Source organism: Jatropha curcas, chromosome 2 (assembly GCF_041381405.1).
Source record: "Jatropha curcas cultivar XTBG-Jc1 chromosome 2, XTBG_Jcur_1.0, whole genome shotgun sequence".
Lineage (NCBI taxonomy): Eukaryota > Viridiplantae > Streptophyta > Magnoliopsida > Malpighiales > Euphorbiaceae > Jatropha > Jatropha curcas.
In genome coordinates, this window is record NC_143152.1 from 3,806,640 (window position 1) to 3,826,201 (window position 19,562).

The 19,562-nt window shown below is 28.8% G+C and overlaps 1 protein-coding gene across 3 annotated transcripts; it reads right to left on the reverse strand.

Annotated features, from left to right (window-relative positions):
• Positions 1-221: 221 nt before the first annotated feature.
• TGA10 (bZIP transcription factor family protein) lies at positions 222-7,069 on the reverse strand. 3 transcript variants are annotated; one of them, XM_089718319.1, is made up of 11 exons: positions 6,676-7,069; positions 6,252-6,349; positions 5,500-5,579; positions 5,189-5,332; positions 5,019-5,090; positions 4,847-4,906; positions 4,630-4,707; positions 4,459-4,534; positions 4,079-4,341; positions 2,766-3,005; positions 222-572 (listed from the first exon to the last, which is right to left on the reverse strand). In XM_089718319.1, exons 1-11 carry the CDS (start codon positions 6,936-6,938, stop codon positions 423-425), a joined length of 1,524 nt encoding a protein of 507 aa, XP_089574445.1. In that variant the 5' UTR covers positions 6,939-7,069; the 3' UTR covers positions 222-422. The 3 variants fall into 3 exon arrangements, with proteins under 3 accessions (XP_089574445.1, XP_020539935.1, XP_089574446.1); XM_020684276.3 differs by having other exon boundaries at positions 4,079-4,350; positions 6,676-7,068; XM_089718320.1 differs by lacking the exon at positions 6,676-7,069 and adding an exon at positions 6,455-6,552 and having other exon boundaries at positions 4,079-4,350.
• Positions 7,070-19,562: the final 12,493 nt, after the last annotated feature.

Sequence of the window (19,562 nt, forward strand, 5' to 3'; positions counted from 1 at the left end):
TATTTTCAATGCCCTATTTCTTCTCAGTCTTCTTATCTTCTTCAAATTACTAAAATTTCTATTTCTAATTTACAGTCAAAAAAGGCTGCCAAGTATTATTATTATTACTCTTATTATTGTTTTTTAATGGCTGCCACGATTAATCATTGCTTCTCTGAATTTCCTCATTCAAGAAGAACTGGAGGGGAAGAAAATGGAAAGAAGAAAGTGAGACACAGATCGAGAGAAAGTTCTACTGCTTTAAATTTAATCTACCTTTTGTCTATCTATACATTATCTTTTGTAGAGAGTAATTAAGCAAAAGGAATATTAGAAAAAGGGAGAAAAGCCATATATTTTTTATAATCGAGAGAAAGTGACACTATAATTATAAAAATATATAAAAAGTGGCTAATTATGTTTCTAGCTAGCTAGGGTTTCTATTATTCTTGCCGGGGACGAGCCATCCAGAGTGAGCTCAGTGCTCGGAGACGATGGAAATACTCTGCAATCGCCAGAAAACACCGTGCAGCTTGCCGGGTTGTCAATATTTGATGCAGCCGATGAAGGGTTTGATGCCTCAAATTATCTGCCTGTGAGTATACAATATAATTCAATTTTTAAGCAAAAACATTTCATTAATATATTAATTAGATTAAACTCGATTAATTGACTTTAACAGCAAGATTAATAATAATTTTAGTTTAATTATTCAATGTTTAACATTAAATGGCTATCTACCATGACTTTATGATTCTTGAGAGGTATTGATTGTCAAATGGGTTAAAGAAAGTAGCAAAATAATTGAAAATGAAATGTGAATAGGTTGTGGGTAGTAAGTTCTCACTGTCAATAATGTCTAGAAGTTTGATAAATTGATAGGGACAAAACTATATTTAGTAATATAATAATTTGGAAATTAGAAGTAATTGGTTAATTTTAAGAAATCCTTATTTGTTCTAAGTGAGTTGTTAATGGTAATTAAGTTCATGTATTTAATTAGACCAATAAAAGGAAATTCAAAACATTACAAAAAGTCAATTTTGAATTACAATTAAAATGTATCTTGAGTGAAGTATTGTATTAGAACTCACAGGTTTTTTTTTTTTTTTTAAGCCATTGATATCCGAATCCTATTATCAGGGACCGTCTAATCTGGCTTGTGGCTTAGTCATAATTAATGTTTTTATCCCTTCATACAAATGTTTAGTGTGAATCGAACCTGAAAACTCTTTTTACATGTCTAGCTGTATAACCAACTAAACTACAACCCGAGAGCCCACGGGTTAATATTTTCAAGAATGTCATAACTTTCCACAATAATTTCTTGACTAGAATTCTGATTTACATTGTTAATGACTAATCATTAAAATCAATTTAATTAAAATCTGATTTATCTTTTCAAAGCTTTTGAACCTAGCTTTCCAACCAATGGCCCCCACCTAAAAAATTTCTAGTGCACCAAAAAGAAAAATAACTATTATCATTATTATAATTATTATTATTATTAATGTTTTACATTTTTTTGTCAAATTAAACAACTTAAACCAAATTTAGGGGGATTAATAATGACATAAGAATAATTAAAAACCTAACCTAATGGAAAATGTGTTTCAACGAGATGACCTAACTCGGACTGAATCAACTGAAGACCCACTGAGTCAATTTATGGATGCTGTGCGTGTTTGTTTCTCTTTTCAACCGTCAAAAAGGAAGTTATGAAGGATGGACGGTATTTGTCGTTTTAAGTCAAACAGTTACGACCATAACATCATATAAACATGGGCTTGATCAGATGTTGATATGTATGTATAAACTTCATTTTGTGGGTCCCAAATTTCTGTTAAGAGTGTCATTAGTACAGATTTGTTCTAAACTCCATCGTGACACTGTGAACATGTTCTATTGCTATAACCATAATATACAAAGGTTGTTATCGGATACCGCCTTTTAAGTGATTTTTAATATTTAAACTAATTAAAATGCTAAATACTATTTATAGTTTTTGATAATTTAACGTTTAAATTAATTTTTAGAGATTAAGGTAGCGTTTTATAAAAGGTTAACCTTAGCGATTTATGAAAAACTACTAAAATAGCTAAATGCTACTAAAATAACTAATAACTACAAAAATAGCTAATTTTGCTGAACAGGGAAAGTGCAGCTAATAAACATTTTCACCCTTAATAAGGCTCTCTAAACAATATATTTTACTCATTAATAATAAAAAATATTGTTTAACTACCTCCCTATTAACTGTTTTAATATTATTAATTGTTATTTTACATAAATAATCGCTATTTTAACTTTTCTATGATTCTTTTTAAAATTTTAATTTATTATACCTTCTATTTTATTATATTGAAGTATATAGTCTATTTAACATTATGCTTGAAACTTTTTTTTTTTTGAACATTAAAAAAATATTGTTGAAAAAAAAATCCATAATGCTATTTTTTTAGTAATTTTTATGATTAATTGATGTGAAGTGAAAACCCCTTTGAAAATAACTCAAACAGTAATACTAATACCAAACACACGCTCCCTGACATTTCTCCTAGTTGCAGATGTATTTGTCAGACAATGTAACTAACCATGCACCTCACGAAGATAAGACATGGAGTAGTTCATGCATTTGGGTCGGTTAGGTTTTCCCAACCCAAATGGGAACAAGAACATATTCCTGTTCTTGTTCACCTGGGACCCACCCACCCCATTACATGGGCCCCACAAAAGGATTTAAAGAGAATTATAAAAAATTAATTAATTGATTACTCTACTCGTACCTGTCTAACAAAACCTTCAAGTGTAGAAAGCTTGTTCATGGCCACAGCCATCTGACCCATATAGTTAGCCATATTTGGAGGGCAACTCAATGAATCAGAAGCTATTGTATCTGACAAAGATTGATTCAGAGCTTCAAGCCCTTGTGAAAGAGCTTCTTCTGCTTCTTGTGTTGATTGTTGCAACCCACATATACCCAGTATTTGTTGCTCTGTTAGGGGCTCTATTTGGTTCAATATAATCTGCAATTATTAGTTATATAAATCAAATTACAGTTCTTCTCTTTACCCTTTTAATGTATCTGAGGAAAGGATAGACAAAGAGGAGCAAATATTTATATCCAAGAAAGTAAAGTGTATTATTGACTAGAAAACGAAAGGAAAAATGAAAATAAAAACAAGAGTTGTTACTATCAATGAGAAGAAAGAGAAGAGAAGAGGAGCAGATAGAAACCGTGCAATCGTTTCCATCCTCTTTCTGTAGAAGTGTTGTAACCATAAGTTCTATTACCAGACATAACCTTTTTTGTATTGACACCTAACTCTACTCTTTAGTAGAAACCCTTTCGTCATTCTTTGATTTTGATCCTTTCTGTGTTTTCTTTCTTTCCTTTCTATCTTCTTTTTCAATGCTACACACAACTTGCACCATGCAATAATAACGTCTATATATATTTATAAATATATTTTTCAACCTCTCAACTATACAGTTTTATTTATATAAATATATAGATATATGCCTTGTGCAATATATATTCCTTCTAATAATAGAACTAGCATGTGATTATTAAACTTCACAGCCATTTATTATTTTACTTTCAGTCAAAACTTTTTTAATGACAAGTTCGTTGGTGATTAATATTTCTTGGATATTTTTATATATTATGAGATAGAGACTTAACAACTAAATTACTAAAGTCTAATGAGATAGTATGCACTTGAGTTACAGTTACAAACCCTGAAACGAGAGCAGTTTTATATCCTAGTAAAAAAAAAAAAAACGATGAAATCATTAGTTTTACAATTATTTCTTTGGTATTTTGGAAATTGTTGAAGTTGAAAGAATTACAACAAAAATTATCTGATTGATATTGAAGTCATTTTCATGATTAACATGTCTCGAGTTTAATGTTATTAATCATTATTCTTATGATTTTCATTATTAGTTAAATTGAACTAATTTGCACCTTAATGCATGCTTTTGGCATTTTATTGTCACATACTGTCATACATGCTTCTTCTAATGGCTAAAGTGTTGGGAAAAACATTGTTTTCTTTATATATATATATTCATGAAAAGAATAGGGTTTGAGTACCTTGATGAGCTCAGATGGCCGGAAACCACCCATCCACATGAAGCAACGCTCTGCCGGCGTCTTCCACATGCCAGAAACGAGATGGAAGACGTCGGATTTAGCAACCATGCCTTTTAGGCTTATAACCTCATCATAATGAGCTAAACAATTGTCTACAAAAAGCCTAAGCTCATTTTCGGGCAGATGCTCCTGCACTGCTGCTCGTAGCTCACATGTTAGACGATGATGCTCCTCTAGCCACCTTGCATACTCGATGTCGAATACTGCAGCATCTGAACAAATTTAAATTAATTAAGCCCTTTAATTGTTTTTACTGGACCAAAACTTTCCTTGTTGAAACAGTAAATTACTCTAATTAAGATAATTATACATATGCTTACCTGAGCTAATATTGTTGATACCTATTGGAAGACCTTGATCTCCACCCATAAGACCTCCTCCACCAAAGAATAGGCCCTAATAAACCAAAAAATTATTTAATTAACAACATATATAATGGGATAGGGTTTAAAATTTTTAATTAATTATAACATGAAGAAATTAAAACTTACTTGAGCTCTAGCTCTTTGCAGCTCTTGCTCCAATTGGGTTAGCCTAATTCTACTTGACTCTAGTTGCTGAACGTAAGCCTAAAATCATCAAATAAGAAAGAGAGGAAAAAAGAAGAAGCGAAAATTATTATTTTATGAGTTGAAAAAACAAATCTGTTTTTTGAAAACTGAGAAGGAAAATAATTATTGGAAACAATAATTTTCTGTTGTATTGAACCTTTTTTCTTAGCCTGCTTTTCCTTGCTGCTTCTCTATTCTGAGCAAGTCTCCTCAATGTCTGCATAGAAATAGATAATCAAGCCAAAATATTCAACGTTGGAACAAATCAAGAAAATTATTAAAAAGAAAATGCAAATACATATATATATATACCAAAGCAATCAAATCACCTTAGGGTCTGGTGTCTTGGGTCCTTCTTGTTCAGAACTTGAAGTTGTTGGTCCTTTACGGTTCCCTTCTCGCTGCCATAACAAGAATCAAGATTGTATAAACGCAAATAATTAATTAAAAACAAAGATTCTCATTAATTAATTAATCTTTTAATATTTAATTAAGCTACCTTGACAGATTTAGCTGGTTCAGGCCCAGAAGCAGCGGCGGCAGCAGCAGCAGAATCATTTCTTGCATTGGCCAACTCCATGGACTGCTCTGATGGTCTTTTTGAACCACTAGTTGCTGGAGAAACTAATCCAGGAGTATTTCCCTACCAAATCCAAACAAACCCATTATTATTATTATTATTATTATTATTATTATTATTATTATTATTATTATATAATTAGGTATTGTTTTTATATAATAAAACATAAGCAAGAAAACAAGCTTATATTATGTTTTTAAAGGTTTGGTTTTGTTGGATATTAGAATTACCTTCGTTGATGATGGCTCTACTGCGTGCATAGGCTGTGAGGGGAAAATGTTCAAAGTTGGAGGTCTCATTCCCCCACCCTCTGCGTACACACACATACACAAATTATTACAAACATTAATTCTTTTTATAGAAAATTTTTTTAGACGCAAAAAGAGAGAATCATTAAAGGACGAATCATGAGAAAGGCAAGAGATATGAGTAATCGTCATGCGATTGTAGCTCTAAGTTATAAAAATGGAAAAAGGAGAAAGAAAACAGTAAAAGGTAGAGAAAACCCATACCCTATTCGTACCCTTTTCGAGTACATGTAGAGAAATTCAGTCAAGAAAATTTATTATTAACTGATATTCATGATATTTATGTAGGTTTGTTGAATGTTATGGTCCAAACTCCAAACAACAAGAAACCAAAAAATAAATTCGAAAAGAGTAGAAGAAGAAAAAAAAACATTTTTGGTTCTTGAAATTTAAACCTTTAAAGAAGAAAAGCAAGAAACAAGAAAGAGAGACAGAGAGTAAAAGAAAGAGAAAGAAATCTTTTCCTCTATCTTTCTTGAAGCAGACTTTAGAGGATCTGGTCAAAGAAAGTACTGTGAACATATTTAATCAGTAGGACATGCTTTTCCTGTGACCCAAACAACTCTGTCCAAAGAGAATCTTCCCCCCAACAGAAACACAAAAGTTAAAAATAAAAAAAATGAAAACGAAAGATTTTTTTTTTTTTTTTGTGCAGAGAAAGATAGAGAGCTAACGTCTTTGGTCTTGAACAATAGATGGGTCTTGTCCTTCAAGATAGAGAAAAAGGGCTTGATCTAATTCTCCCAAATCATAAGCTCCAGCATCTTTGCTTCTGTTGACACCAAAAGTACTTAATAATTATCAAATAAAAAAAATAAATCTTTCTTCTACGTTTTATATATCTATAAGTAAAAAGAATAAGCATGTTCTTCATTACAGTATCAAAATGGTTGAGCAAGTAGTAGAGTAGTTAAATAAGAAAAAAAAAATAACCAATGAGCTTTGACTCAACAGCAAGAGATTGAATCAAAGTTCAATTTTAAAAAAAAAAAAAAAAAAAAAAAAAAAAAAAAAAGAAGAAGAAGAAGAAGAAGAAGAGAGGAAATGAATCTAAATGGGTTTTAGTTTGATGTTTTTATAGCAACAAGAGAAATTTACACGAAGCTTCCAGCTGGGATTGAAGATGATGATGATGATTGCATCATTCCATAAGGAATCTGCTGTTGCTGCTGCTGTTGCTGATGATGATGGTGATGATGATGATGATGGTCCTGTATTTGATGATGATGATGATTTTGATGTTGTAGCTGAGTGGAATGATTGATGACTTTATTAGTAGTAGCCATGAAAGAGCTCTCTAAGAGCTTACTTTCCAATTCCTCTTCGTCTCCAAATCCTATTGAAAACCCCATTAATGGCATAACCGCTTAGTTATGGCTTCTTTCAAGCTCATCTTTCTTTCTTTCTTTCTTTCTTTCTTTCTAGAGAGAGAGAAAGAATATGAATGAATAATAGAGAAGAAAAAAGAATTGGATGCAAAGAAAATAATAAAAAGACAAGCCTTTGTTTAAGTTTTCTTCCTTTATATCTATAAAAATCAGACTGACTTTTTCATCAAAATAAAAATAAAAAAAAATAAAAATATTTTTCAGATAAAGCGGTCTTATAAGAAATACTGTTCAATTTCTCTTGTGAGAAAAGAAAAAACCAGAAGACCTGCAAAAAACCGCTTTTCGATGCTTTACAGAAACCGCTTTTGGGCTTCCTTGTCTAAGTCTCTTATTCTTATTCTTTTATTATTTTTCCTTAAAATATGTAAATGACGGAAACACCCTTTTCCGTTCACAACTTCACTGTTGACATTTCCATGCAAACTTACACGTAGACAGTGAGGCGGCCCTTTTCCTTCCTTGGCGTTATTTTTAATTTTAATCTGTCGAGGATATTTTGTTAATTTTTATTTTTATTTTATTAAAATTTTTTTTTCTCCTTTTTCCCACATTGATATTCTCTGTTCTCCGTCTGAGCTGCTAACCGAAACCTGCAAATTTCTTTTGTCCTTTTTTGATTCTGGTCAATTGTAAGAATCTAAATTAATTACTCTCTAAGCATAATATATATTCTTTTATCTACTTCTAATATAATTGTGTAAAGATATATATATATATATATTAAGACTGTAATTTAAAAAAAAAATTAATTATTAACCAAACCTTAAACTAAGATACTATTGTTAAATTTCAAAGGATTTATGCCATTATTGAACCTTAATTAGTTACGTCCTAATTACATGCCTTTATTCCAAGGCATGAGGAACTTAAGTAACAAATTTTGATTATTTACTTTTTTTTTTAGATTGCCTATGAGCATATTCATATCCATTATGGGTATAAAATTAATTTCAATATAGAATTAGTGATTATTCCTTTTTATAATTACTTTTATACGAATAGAATTTCTTAATTTATTGAAATCATCTTCTAAATTTAAATATGCATTATCATCGATCAAGCTACTCCTTATAAGTATTTTCCATGTCTGATCCATTGTCTTTTAACATATTACAAATACTATGGAAGACTTTTGATACTTACATACACTATCATTATTATTAAACCCTAAAGAGCATTTTTATGAAATTGAAATGTGTTAAAAGAAATTATTAGTGATATATAATCTTCATCTTTCTTATAATTATAAAGATAATTTCTATTGAATTAGCATGAAATTGAACTTCTAGAACTGTCCAACATAATGACCAAAGCTTTGACAGGTTGAATGTAAAATAGGGAAAAGTGTCCAATGGAATATGAAACTGTATTGCACTAAGTGCTCAATCAAATTTCTGTTACCTTTGAGTCTTTGACTCTCCATTTTTATTCCAGCATATATTGTATTTTGGAGTCAAGGATAACATCATCAACTTTGGGTTTTTTATATTTGAATCCTGAATACTTACATTTTAAATTTTAATTAAAATTTGGTGAAATTTATTACTCCAATATCGGTGATTAACACATTATAATTTTCAGTTGATAAGTTATTTTACACAAATATTTCATTTAGTTGGAAGTGAAATTGTTCATTAAGTAAAAATGTGTGGTGTGAATTTATTCAGATTTGCACCCACTGATGCTAAAAGGTTAGCATTAATCAATTAGATAATTACTTTGTCACTTTCCTCTGCACTGAATTGGACATCCAGTTAACACTTGAAATTCTCCCTCTAAAATTGAACTGGACTTTTTGAGGTGAACTGGAGAATAATTAGATCAGGGCAAATCCATTATGATGTCATATTAAGAGTTGAAAGGTAAAAGTGAATGGAGTAAGAGGTTAAACCATATGAAATGAAAATATGATGTAAGTTTACTTGGCTCGCCAATCGATACTAAAATGCTACGACTAACTAATTAACTAGTTAACTTATTGCCTTTATATGTTATTTTTGTCATTTATGTATTTGATATTTAGTTAATGTGTGATCCTCAACATTAATTTCAATTTGAACCACCAATTTCCAACCAATACATGTGCATTTTTGGCTTCCCTTTGAATTTAAATCAGCTCTTGAATTATCGGTTCTAATTTAATTATTTGAACTGATAGTTTCAATCTGGTTATAGATCATAAAAATGACACGCCGGTCCAGTTCGGTTCTTCGGTGGGCATGCCTTCTTCAACATGCCGTTGCAATAGCGAGGGGCAGAATGGTCAATGCACATAATAATGTATTTTTCTTAGAAAAACTAGCACAGTATTACAGTAGGCAGCTGTCAATAAGGCAATGCAGACAGGACCGTTGACTATGAAAGACGTGTAACGTTAGTGTTCCCACTTCTAATACAAAGGGGAAAAACGTTGGGAGGGTGGGACCCATCAGATCAAGAAATGATAAAAATGAATTGAAGGTAAAACAAAAAAAAAAAAAAAGAAAAGAAGTTTTGTCAGAGATAGATGAGTGGGTCCCATAGGAACCGACCCCACCGTTCCCGCGATTTTTTACTCTCTGTTTTTCCAACCACTCAGATTGTCTGCTAACTGCAAAGAAAATGATACAAAAACGTATTCTTATAATTGTAATTATTAATTAATTAATAATGTGTCATATAATATTTAAATCCAAGTATAAATGTTTATTTAAATAATTATTTTTTGAATTTGTATGAATATTTTCATATTTGGTCCAGTGTGGTATTTTGATAAATTCTACTAATATTGATAATTTTCGATTTTAAATTTGAACCTCATAAATAAAGTTTGTCTTAAAAATATAATTTATTCATATCAATTCAACCGCCTATTAATTATTATATAAATAATCATTTGAAGATGATAAGAAATAATTAATACATAATTAGGAAGGATAATGATAATTTATCAATTGGAAATGTACAAGAGTGACAACTTCCGTCACTCCTAATCTAACACTTGGATATCAATTTTCTATATTTTAATCTATAGTTGAGTTGAGAGCGAGACATTTTAAATTTATTAAGATTTTTTTATTATAGGAGTGAAAATATAATTATACTTCAACAAGAAGAAATTGACCATTGATAACAACCTAAATTTTGAAAATTAAAGTATTTTGCAAAGGCTAAATGCTAAAAAAAAAAAAAAGCCTAAACGTTAGTATTTTTATAATTTTAGCTAATTTTTTTAATTTTGACAACTGATGTCACATGAACTTTTTTTTTTTTTAGATTATAAAAATTACTCATTTTAGAATAAATTATTTTGGGTTACAATAATTTATTTCTTAATTTTCAAATTTTAATTAACTTAAATGAAAAATATATAATGTCTTTGTGTTATAATGTTATTTTAGTATTTTGAAATTAGATTCCCACTTTTGTATAATATGTTAATTATTAATTAAATGAATAGTTAAATAATTAAATTTAAACAATAAATTTTATATGAAATAGACTGTAATTTGAAGAATCATTAAAGAAAATCTAAATTTTATATAATTAAACTATAATTAATTATATACTAAATATATATATGCAAGTACTGTGAAATAACTCATATGACATTCTTAAAATTAAAAAATAATTGACTAAAATTACAAAAATAGAGATAGTTCAAGCTTTTTTTTTTTTTTTTTTACTAAAGTGGCACGATGATGTGCTTGCTGATTTGCGAACATGTATTACTCGTGTTCCCAAGCACCCCATAACATCTGAAAAATAATTTATAAACAAATATTTTCTAAAAACAAAAAGAACCTTAAGAGAAATCAATATTTTTCTTTAGTAATTAAATCGAAAATATTTAAAGAAAAATGTAACATCAGACTTAATTAATGATATTGTCTTGTATTATGGAACATTCTATTAAAAAACAATAGCCTAAGGGCTTATATTATTCTTCTTTAATTACATTAATTAATTGAGGAAATATATATATACATATAGACCAAATGGCGTGGAAGGCTGCTTCTTTGATTACTTCAAGTGTCTTTTACTATATATTTGAACATCATGAAATGCTCATCATGCTCATGAAATACTCACCCCAATGTATGTATAATTATTACATTTTGAAGGTAAAAAATGTGAGAGCCTTTGGAAAAAAAAAGACCATCTACTTTCTTGTGCTTAAAGAAGCTACAAAAGTTATACATAAAAAAAAAAATTAGATCGATAAAATTTATTTTCTCAATATTTTTTAATACAGAAACAATTCACATTTATTTGAAATCCTAGGTTGGAGGTTGTTTATAAGGAAGTCTTTCTTATGTAGGTAATATTGCTTTGGTACCATATTAAAAATTTAAATCTACTTCAAAATTTACATATTAATTAAATAGATTAAAAAATTATAAAAAATAAATTACAATACGTTGTAATTATAATTTGCTAAATGTAAGCTTCATAAACACAAATAAAATTTGATTGGATTTAAGGTTGTTTAAGATTTTATTTAATTTTTAAAAATGAATTTCGATTATTGAAAATTATTTTTGAAGAAAATTAAACTAATTAAACCTCAGATATTACTAAAAGCAAACTCAATTGTAATGTCAAACAAGCACTAAAACAAATAAATTAATAATAAATAGCAAATATAAGAAAAATCAATGTCTACAATTTTTATAATGCCATACACCAAGGACATATGAAGGTCGGTTTGTGGGTAGATTTCATTGAATTTTTCTAGCAAATCACTGGGAAAGTAAGCAGTGACAACATTTTTTAATTAACATATCATGTGCGACAATTTCGATCTTCCATAAGTCACTTTATTAAGAGGGTAAAAAACTTTTATACTCTACGATCCGAGAGAATTAAACCTCGTGATTATAAAAAAATGTAAAATCATTTGCTAATGTCAAGTACTATATAAATGTTATTCACCTAACACATGCTTATTAATTTCTCTTTCTACCTTCACTTTTCTACACCAATATCTTTAAAATAATATTACAAAAATAATTAATGGTAATGTTAAAAATAATTGAAATTATTGCTTGACAAATGATAATTACAAGTTCAATTAAATTAATTATGCATAATTATTGTTGGTTTGAACATTTCATTTTATTGTATTGTGAAATTAATATTACTCTCCTAAGTCAGTACACATTTCCTACTTAAATAAATATTTGTTGGTTATGGATATTAATTCTTTAATTAAAACTGTCATTATCAAAGAAGTTTTTCTGTTTAAATCATTAATAAACAAATAGGAAAGAAAGATACAAAGTTCTAATATTATATACAGTTATTTAGAATTTTTTATTCTTTCTAATTCCCACTTCAACCCTTCCCTGTTGAGAAAGACAATCAAACTATAATATATAAATAAAATTCGGAGTTTAAAAAAAATATTTGGGTTAGGTGTATCTATTCAAAGTAGCTAGTGTTGTTAATTTTCTCAAAAAAAAAAAAAAAAAGTGTAGCTAGATAGGGTTTTCCCAACCATTTTTTTTATATTTCAAATCAATTATAGTTAATTATATATAGAAAAATGCTTTCTTATATTTGAAAATAGATCAGTTTTTACTTGGAAAATTAACATTTTCTATCAAGATCATGTACAAACAGAACATCTCAATTTTCTATATTTATATTTCTTAATCTTTTAGAATATTATAATGTATTCAAATTGTATTTATTTTTAATAAATTACCAAATTTTCAAAAAAAAAAAATGACCAAAAGTAAAGCTTAATCTTTATGGTATAAGCTATGAATCCAGAATGTGCTTGTAACTATAAGTACCTAAAAGAAACTTCACATTCCAAATAATAAGTTCAATTCCTCCTGTTTAAATATTTAATTTGAAATTTTATTATTTAATATTATAATAAGGTGATTAATTAACCTCTTTATACCCAATTCAATCAAAAATAAAATTACTTCTTTGATAATTATAAGAAATTCAAGATTATATATTGCTGATAAAAAAAAAATAATACAATCCAAGAATATATTTCCACCAACTCTTTGTGAATGGGTAAAGGTAGATATTTCCAACATGAAAATGACAATTCATGCCAAAAGCGTGGAGGAAAAAAATTTTAATTTCAGTTCAAAAAAACATATATATCAAACTTGAAATTCTGCACCAAAAGATGAAGCATATCAACGCGTGGGATTGACTCTCAGGTTATGTTTAGTTGGATGTAATGCAACATAACGTAATCAAATATGTAATGCAATGAAAAATATAGTGGAATGGAACGTAATTAAAATTTCATTACTATTTTTTGATAATATAATTGATAAAATTTATGGAATGTAATCACCATTCTATTCTTATGTATGTTTGTAAATATATAATGTAATGCAATTAAACATTACCACCACCAATCACACTACAGCCGCCACTACACCACCATCACCACTCCATCACTATCACCACCACCATCACCACTCCATCACTATCACCACCACCATCACCACTCCATCATTACCACCACCACTATCACAACCACCAATCACACCACCTCAAACACCACTCCACCCCACCACCACCACCACATTATTATTAATATAAAACAAATATATTAACTAAAAACTATTTATTATATTAAACTATTAAAGATCATTTAGATTTATAAATTTATTTGAACTAAAAAATTAAAAGAAGGTAAGCCCAAAAAAATGTAATTTAGAGATGATCATTCAGCCAATTCGGTCAATTTGAGTAAAATTTTTAACCGAAATAAATTAATCAAATTCTTTTTACTTAACTAAATTTAACCGAATTAATTTTTTAACCAAACTTACCCAAACCGTTTTGGCTACATTAATTTTTATTTTTAACCGAACCGAAGCTAAAAAAAATAAAAATTTAATTAACCGACCAAATTTAACTGAAATTTATAATTAACCGAAATAAAAATTAACTGAAGTTATTAATTACTACTTAATCAAAATGAAAACTGAAATATTTTTAATTTTAATTTTATTATCTACTTAATCAAAACGACTTCGGTTAAATTAATTTTTAACCGGTCACCGAAATTTTAATTTTCTTCAATCGAACTTTTAACCGAATATTTATTTACCGAACCAAATTGGCCGAATTAACCTAATTAATCGAATTAACTGAATTGACCGAACCGGATGCTCACCCCTAATGTAAGATTAGAAAATAAAAGTCAATTAACTCATTAGAAATTAACTTTTTTTTTTCATATATTTTCATTGAATAAATTAAATTACAATATAAAATTATGGATATTTTGATCTTTTTAGTGAATTTTCATTTTATTCTTCCCATTCGTACAACAAAATAAAATAATAAATTATAATTTTTATTATGTATTGCATATTAAAAACCAAAATATAATTTTTATTATATGGTGGTGGTGGTGGTAGTGGTAGAGTGGTGGTTGTGGTGGCCGTAGTAGAGTGATTTAAGTGGTGGTGGTAGAGTGGTGATTGTGGTGGTGGTTGAGGTGGTAGTAGTTGTGGCACAGTGGTGGTGGTTGAGGTGGTGGTTAAGCAGTCGTGGTGGAGATGGTGGTAGGGGCGGTGGAGTAGTTGTTAAGCGGTGGTGGTAGTGATGGCGCTATGGTGGTGATAGAGTGGTTAAGGTAGTGGTGGTGGAGCAGTGATGGTGGTTGTAGTGTTAAATTGGTAGTGTTAAATAGTTTTGAATGATCAAATTTTTATTGAGATAACTTGATGTAATTGGTATTTCATGTACTTGATGTAATGAATATTACATCAAATTAAGTAATGAAAATTACATATGTAATCTCAATTACATTACATTATTCAAAAAAAAGTCTATCCAAATAATATAATCAGTCATGTAATGTAATCCTCGTTCCATTACATGGTTGATTACATCATACCAAACATGATCTTATTTTTTTATTCGACATTTTGAAAAAGAGAAATCTTTTTGTAAGGTAGAAATAATCACAAATATTAAAATGAGAATAATTAGAGAAAATAATTATTTTCCTATAAAAAGAGTGTGAAAATAATTAAGGAAAATCGAAATAGATCTACATTTGACATATTTAATCCAAATATAGAGTTTACCTTCGAGATTATATGTATATGTATAGATAGTTAAACCTACCAGTGCGACTAATACCAGATGAACATGTTGAAAAATTTATATTATGACATACTGGCTGAAGTAGGAAAGTTGCATCCATGTTAAAATTACTTGTTATAAATTAATTGTTGATTGTATTTTAATTTAATTTAATTTACACACAGTAAGTTCAACTCCCACCTCTGACATCATATAGTATATTGCTATTCTTTTTTGCAGTATTAGCTTAGTGGTTTCTACATTTTTGGTGTTGTGTATATTGTGGCAGTACAAAATTAGGTCACCAACATAGTACTCAAGGACCATAATTTATATCCTCAAAATTTGATGGTAATGTCTGGAAATGAGATGATACATACAACAATAGAACTTTTGTACTTCTTATTTTTTAAATGTCATCGAGTGATACAGTTCTGAGAGCCTCTGCTTATAATTAATCATAATAATTGATTGAACAAAAATGATTAGATTCAATGTATACTACTTTCATTGTAAATTTTTATACTCCTTGACTCAAACTATACCATCCCTCTATATATATATGAACCTGTTACCATTATCTTATTGGTTGACTTTGGAAAATGAACATTTGGTCAACTAAGCACATCCTTAATTATATATATTAAGATGTCTATTAGCTTGAATTAAAAATTCCAGACAATAGTTGTTAATCAGACAATGTAACTTGCAGGCATGCAAATTGTTGTAATTAATAGTATAATGTGAAGACTTACATTAGAGAACATATGCTATTGTAACATGAAGCGTTGTGAACTGCATACAAGTTAGAACTCGGATATATTAAGTTTTCCTGAATAAATAAAATTTTATTTTCTGATAAAAAAACTGCACATAAGTCAAATGAATTGCCTTCCTCGAAATTTTCCAATAGATTCTCATATGTTTGATGGGTTAATATTCTAGTAAGGGCTGCCACTTTCTTAATTAATTAATTAATTAGATATCATGTTGGATTCTATTAAAATTAATTTTTTACTCTTAATCAAATATAAATTAGAGAAAATTATAATCATAACCCTATAATTTGTAGAAAAAATTACTTCACCCTTGTCGTTTTAAAAATATATTGCCATATCATTTTTGAGTCCGTTATACTATATTGTCCTTCTATCAATTTTTGCAATTTTATAATATAAGTCAAAGGAAAATCTAACAGTTCAGAGAGAGAGAGAGTATATGATTACCTTACGCATGTTAAAATATGTGTAAAGTAATCATATGTGTATATATATAGATGGTATGGCTAATCTTGGTTGCACTAAATAGAGGAATGTTCTTTATTGGTATGTACAATATCATGATGATCATAACTACGACCAAATTAATTAATTAATTAATTATATGTACTGCAATATGAGAATATGCACACCTGCCTTCTAAGTGTTCACCTAATTTTGGCCGTCTGATAGCTCTCTATTTTTATTAGGTTTTGGTAGGGAGACACTATAGATTATAGGTTTTGTTAACCCCCATTGCACCTGTCACTCTATAATTATATGACTTCCTTTTTTTTTTTTTTTTTTCCTTTTATTCTTTCAGTTTGCTTGCATGTTTTTACCTTAGAATTAATTATAACATTCAGGTAAAAATTCTCTGAACAATGGAGACTCCAGATTATGTCTCTCAACAACGGCGACTCCAGAATATGAATCTCTAATCATGTATAATCAACAAATGAGTTGGTTATAAATGTTAGTTATGAAACTATACATGTAATGCAATAATAATATTTATACAACTGCATTTTTATTATACAAAAATTATAAAAAGTATAGAGACAATAGTATGTGTAATTTGTGGGAAAAAAAATCATTTTCAATTGCAATGAACTGTGTATGTTCGAGAGTAATAGTTTTTATTATTTTCATAATTTTCATAAAAGGTTCCCCAATTCATCTTTTTTTTTTCTCTGTTACAACAAATATTATATCTATTAACATTAATTCCATATATTTATTATTAAAAAAATACTTCCTCTGTTCCAAAATATAAGTCGTTTAAGGTTTTTGCACAGAGATTAAAGAACCAATTAATTCTTCTAGATTATAACAAACTCAGGGTAATTTGACTAACTTATCTTTTATTTCAAAACCAATAGTTGGTTGTGAAGTATTTATTGTATTTAGTGTAAATAAGGGCAACGTGGGAAAAACGTCATTTATTACTTCTTGAAATATACAAAACAACTTATATTTTAGGACAAAATAACAAACCAAAAACGATTTATATTTTGGAACAAAGAGAGTATTTTTTAGTATAATCAGGAGGTGTGATCTATTCGAGCAGTAGAAAGTAAAAGGTTTTTACCGTTTCAGCAAAATATACTTCCTGAAGATCAAACTTTTATTACCACCCTCACAGCTATTGAGTTAACATATATACTACGTCAACCAAAACCTTCTTGGCCTTGATTACTAATTATTAATCCAATACCTATAGACTCCAATTGTCCTAGATACAATTAATTAGATTTTCCATTAAAAAACCATGCAAGAAGAAAGATAGCTACACAGTGCAGTAGCATCATGTTAGGAGAGCATCACTTCACCACCAAATAAGGAAAATTTCGTTATCTATGCTAAACTGCTTGATGGATCTAAAGCAAGATATAAAACATTATGATGTAATAACTACAAAGGTTGAATTAATTATATACCCTTCAAAAAAGGTTGACTTATATATACATATTGTATATCTCCACGAAATTGATCTCGTTTCAAGATTTATGGTGTCCCTCTCTATAGAGATTGCCTGAAAAACTAAAGGGTCTTACCATTTTAGTTGCTCTTTGTATATAAGATTGACTCATTTGTGATGAAATAGATCTATTTTATATCTTATTCGCTGAGATTTATATATATTTTTCATATATAGATTAGCTAAGGTTTGAAAGATCAACTTAAATAACACATCTGCTACTGAAAGCAATCTCTTTAACATCTTAATCCATACTCAGATGATGAAAATCCCTAAACTATAAATGAAAACTTTTACTCATTTACGAATTTTTCAGTCTTGGCATGGATAGTTAACCTCCTATTGAGTGGACAAATCTAGTTTTCTCTGCCATGTTTTCTACTATTTGCGACCAGCTTTTTATCATTTGTATAAAGTCCAAAATAACCCCGAACCCTTCAAACAACAAAATAAACTGAGGACATTTTGAACAAAGCGGGAGGAAAGTTTCCTCTAACAATGAGACAATGACATAGGACATGTGTGGTATTGTAGGTTAAGTGAAGGGCAATTTGGGTAAATAAAAAATTACATGTAACACATTTCCTCTTTTGATTGATGTTGTGTTCATGCATATGAATTCGCTATTAGGCGCATCCAAATTTATTTTTGAATTGTACGGAATGCAATGCACGTCTTTCTGAGCCCAAATAGGATAAAGGGTTTGGCCAACCATCTTTAAAGATCAAAATTTATTATTTTCCTTTTTTTTTCTTTATTTTTTAGGCTTGATGGATTTGAACCACTTGCACAATCTATGGCAGTGTTAGAAACCAATTTATGAAGCAAAGTATTACCAGTAGTTCATGATTATAAGTAGAGCATAAATACAAAAAATTTTGGACTACATTAAAAAAATTAATTAATTAGCGGCATAATTTTACAAGTACTCAAAAGAAATTTTTGAGGCTAACGAAGGAACCCATCTGAGTTTTTTTTTTTTTTTTTTTCAATCGAGTTTCGTGTAGCTCACAAATAGTTTGGCTCATCATAGCTTCGTTAGGGAGTTATGGTTACTCTTGGCTCAATTTCTTTTTGCCATTGGGTACAATATAAAAAAAAAAGATTTTATTCTTTTATACTTATGATCATAAACATTTTTAAACTAATTTATGCATTATTAAAATTAATTTTTGTATAATTTTAATAGTATTTGTTATTTTTTATTCAAATAATTTACGTAAAATAAATTCCTTTTTCATGGGTTTTCCTCGTATAATAGTACGTTATATTGATAGAATTTGATGTTAAGAATTGTTACGGAAATTTCAATCCATTTAGTATTGGAACATTTGATAAGAAACAATTTAATCAATATTAAAGAAATGATAAATTTAGTACAAATTCCTCTATTCCTCGTAAAATCAAAGGAAGAAAATTAGAACCCTATTCTCAAATTTATATCTATCCACGATGGAAGATGTGGTTATGGTGGAGGAAAGGAGTTTGCTATTTATAGCATCAAATTTGGCTTTGTTCAAAGAGGGTGGATCCTCAATTCGAGGGGGAGAGAGAGAGAGAGAGGTGTGGGGCAATATCGGCCTTTTGAGTCACACACAAATGAACAACAAAGTCCCAACTGGAATTTTTGATGTGGGTCCATAATTTTAACTTTGTTCCGATTAAAGTTCCTAAATATAGTAAATATTGATATGGTGGAGGGAGCTCTTTTCTAGGATTTCTGTTTCATCTGTCAACCACATTAAATGGAAGTTTTCTAGTACTTTTATTTCTCACTACATCTCTTTTGCCTTTGGC